The following is a 3,696-nucleotide window of genomic DNA, read 5'->3' as shown; positions in this document are numbered from 1 at the left end:
TACAACCAAGTTTTAACCCAGTCCCAAATCAAGTCCAAGACCTATGATGTGCACTAAAGTCCTGCAGAACTGACGTCTGTGAGGACCTCAGCCTCCTGAAGCAGCAGTGTGAAGGTATGACGGACTTCAGCAGGTTTCTTAATGACGTGAGGCTTTAGAGACGCTAATAAAAACAACAGTGAGGTTACCAGAAGGTTTCTCCTGGAAACATCAGCACAACATCAAATAACGTCGTTGTTTGCAGCTGCGTTTTTTTTAAGCTGCCGGTAAAGATGCTCCTTAATCAATAAGTCCAATGTTGACAGACAGCCGAGCAGCAACAAGCACAACTTGAAGCCAACGCAGGAGCAGCTAATATGGACGTCCTGTCTCCAACCAGGAAACATGGAGGTGACTATGAAGCCTTTCTTCTGGCCAACACCTGGTACCTCCATTATTACAACCCTAAGGTTCCTGAATCTTATAGAACCACAATGTCCCTGAGTAGAGATGGTAAAACCTTTGGACCCTGGTTCCTCCAGCTCTTACTCAAGTTTCTCTAAGCTGCTGTCAGCTGCTTGTAAAACGTCCTGCAGTGGAAACTCTGCTGTTTGTAACCTGCAAGAAGAACCAGCAGGTAAAGCAGATTCCAGCAGCAGGAACCCGGTTTATAGAACACCTCCTTATTGGGCCTTTCTGTAGTTCTGGTTCTGTTGCTGTGCAGAATCCACCAGCTTTGACCACAACGTCAACTCAGGCGGCATCAGAACAACAACAGGTGATTTTGCGCTGAAGGAGCTGAACTCTTGGTGGTTTTCGACTGCAGGAATCATCAGAAACCGTCTCTGTAGAACCTCAGAGTATATTTCCTCCTGAAACAAAGACCTGACAGACTTCCAAGAGACGGTTCTTGTGGTCAGAACAAACATAAAGGTTCAGGCTGCCTCGAAACAAACCCTAAGCTGGTCTGAACCCCACAGGGTCCAGATCCGAGTGTCATGGAGTCAGTCTGCACCACATGAGGACGCCAAAGATTCTGAGACACACCGAAACTGTGGGAAGTTCTCAGAGATGATCCAAACCAGTGAAAAGCCAAAAACCAAGGTCAAAAACCAGGACCAAAACCAGTTCAGAACTAATTCCAAGGTCAATTCTATAATAATTCTACAGCCGATTCAAGGCCAGAACCAGTTCAATGTCCAAAACTAGGAAAAACAGTTCAAACCAGTCTAACACTAAGTCTCAAACCAGAGTCAAACCAAGCTCAAGACAAGACTAAGTTCAAAACCTGTCTTGATTAGTCCAAAGCCAGTCCACAACCAAGGCAAAGACCGTCCAGCTCAGTGTCCAAAACTATGACAAAAACCAGTTTAAAACCAACATCACAACCAGACCAGGACCAGAGCTGTCCAGTCAGTTTACCACCAGCCTAGAATTAGTTCAAAACCAGTCTGAGACCAAGACCTAAACCAGTCCAAAGTCAGTCTAAAACTAGTCCAAACCAAGATCCATTACGTAAAGCAAAAGTATTCCAAGATCAGGACCAAGATTACTTCTAAACCCAGTACAAAACCCAGTCCAGAACCCAGTCCAGAACTAGTCCACAACCAGTCTATAGTTAGACTAAAACCAGGACCAAAATCAGTCTAAAACTAAGTCCAAATTGAATCCAAAACCAAGCCTAAAATCAGTCTAAAATCGGTCCAGAACCAGTCTAAACCCAAGTCTAAACAAAAATCCAGAACTAGTCCAAAAACCAAGTTTAAAACCAGAACCAGGTCTAAACCCAGAGTTCTGCCGTCAGATCATGGAGTCAGTCTGGACACATGAAGAGACAAAGTGACAGAACCACAGAGAGGTGAAATGATCAGTCTGACGGGCTGGACCGGTGAGGCTGCTCCACCGGGTCAGGTGTGTTCACCTGTGCAGCAGCAGCAGGTGAGTCCTCAGGTTCTGAACTCACAGGCAGCCTCTTTTACAAGGTGAACATTTGGTACTTTCTGATAGCGCTGCGTCGCTCAGGTCCTCCTCCCTTTTCACTGATCAGCTGATGGAGCTGCAGTCGCCCTCTGCTGGACCAACCCGTCACTACACAGCTCATTCTGGCACCACACCTGCCCGCTGAAGCACCGCGCAGCAGCTCTGCAGAGTAACTAAGTACTTCTACTCAAGTACTGCACACAGCACAGTGTCAGTGCTCATCTCTGGGGGAAATGTTCGACTTTTCGCTGCATTTATTTAAGCGAGGCGGTTAATTTGCAGATTCATGCAAACCCTCCTGAGCTCCTGGAGCGCAGCGCTGCACTGGAACATAATCCACCCAGTTCTATGTAAATCAGAATTATCTCCACCTCAACAAGCTGCTTCAGCGACAAGATCAGATCAGATAAGAGGTGGACGGAGTACACACACACACACACACACACACACACACACACACGGTACTAATACACTCTTAGAAGTAGAGAAAATGGAGGAAAATAAGAGAAAGTAAATTACAAGAGCAGCAATAAGCTGACAGCATCCAGAATCCTACAGCGCTGCAGACACACAGGAAACACCAGCAGCAGTCTGGAGTGATATAGAATATAGAAGATATAACACAGAGGAGTGGTGGTACCATGTATAAGAGGAAATGTAGTGATGTAGGGACAGGACACAGTGCAGCAGTGTAGTAGTAGAGAGTACAACGTGGAATAAATGCAGTTTAAAGGCAGTAGAAGAAGAAAACATGAGGTCACAGGTACTAATACAGCAGCAGGATCATGTACTCATATAATCATGTATAATATGAGACATGATGCAGAGTGAAGGTAGTGCAATATAAGAAGTACATGATGGAAGGTAGTAGTGTGGCACAGCAGCACTACGGTGTACTCTGGAGTACTACGGTGTGTACTGGTAGTACACTGGAATGAAGATAACACCGTCAGCAGTACTTCTACCTCTCATACTTCAATGAGGTGCATTTTGTGGATCAACTCCTCAGTCCAGGTGTCTCAGCCCAGAGCTTCACCTGCAGCTGGACTCGAACCCGCGACTCACCTGAGGGGGGGGTAACCTGCGTGTGTGTGTGTGTGTGTGTGTGTGTGTGCGTGCGCGCGCGCGCGTGAACTCACCCAACACGAACAGCACACAGATGATGTTAATCAGCATCGCGTCGCGCGCAGCTGCAATAATCCCACAGGTCATGACGGTTAACGGGGTCGGTGTCACGCGCTGCCCGGTCCGGTCCTCTCGGTGTGTCGGTGTCTCTCACGCGCTCTGCCCCGTTCGGTCCACCTGCATGCCGAAGCCCCGGAGACGGTTCGGTTCACCGGGGAGCCCCTCCGGACTCACAGCAGCGCGGGGCGGGCGGCGCTGCCCGGTTCGGACCGCATGTTCCGGGGAGGCTGCGCGGCGGCGGGTCCGCGGGAGTCGCTCCAGTGGCGGCGGACGGAGCCCCAGTCCCGGCGGCTCGTCACATCCACTCCGGTACTCCAACTTTCCCGGTGCTCGCTCACTTCGGCTCCGCTGCTCGCATTCAGCGGCGACACCGGAGCTCCGCGCGCCTCTCGGTCCGGTTCGCTCCGACCGGAGCTGCGTAAAGGAACACGCGCGTCTCCCGGTAAATCCACTCCGGCTGCCTCGTGCGTCCGCTCGCGTCTCCTTCCGCTGGAAAACCGGCGCGTGCGACCAGAGAAACCTCGAAACCCCCTCCTCCCCCTCCTCCCCCCG

The 3,696-nt window shown here is 50.0% G+C and overlaps 1 protein-coding gene across 1 annotated transcript in view; it reads right to left on the bottom strand.

Moving 5' to 3' along the window:
* The window catches only part of LOC103372704 (GDNF family receptor alpha-2-like), a 116,585-nt gene extending 113,414 nt beyond the window's left edge, over positions 1-3,171 (bottom strand). Inside the window, 1 exon segment of the mRNA XM_008302413.1 lies at positions 3,099-3,171. Coding sequence (XP_008300635.1) covers positions 3,099-3,171 — 73 coding nt within the window.
* Between the last annotated feature and the right edge of the window lie 525 nt (positions 3,172-3,696).

The sequence above is a fragment of the Stegastes partitus genome, unplaced genomic scaffold (genome assembly GCF_000690725.1).
Source record: "Stegastes partitus isolate 25-593 unplaced genomic scaffold, Stegastes_partitus-1.0.2 Scaffold1811, whole genome shotgun sequence".
Classification (NCBI taxonomy): Eukaryota; Metazoa; Chordata; class Actinopteri; family Pomacentridae; genus Stegastes; species Stegastes partitus.
The sequence above is the reverse complement of the archived record's forward strand: the minus strand, read 5'-3'. Positions and strand labels throughout refer to the sequence as shown.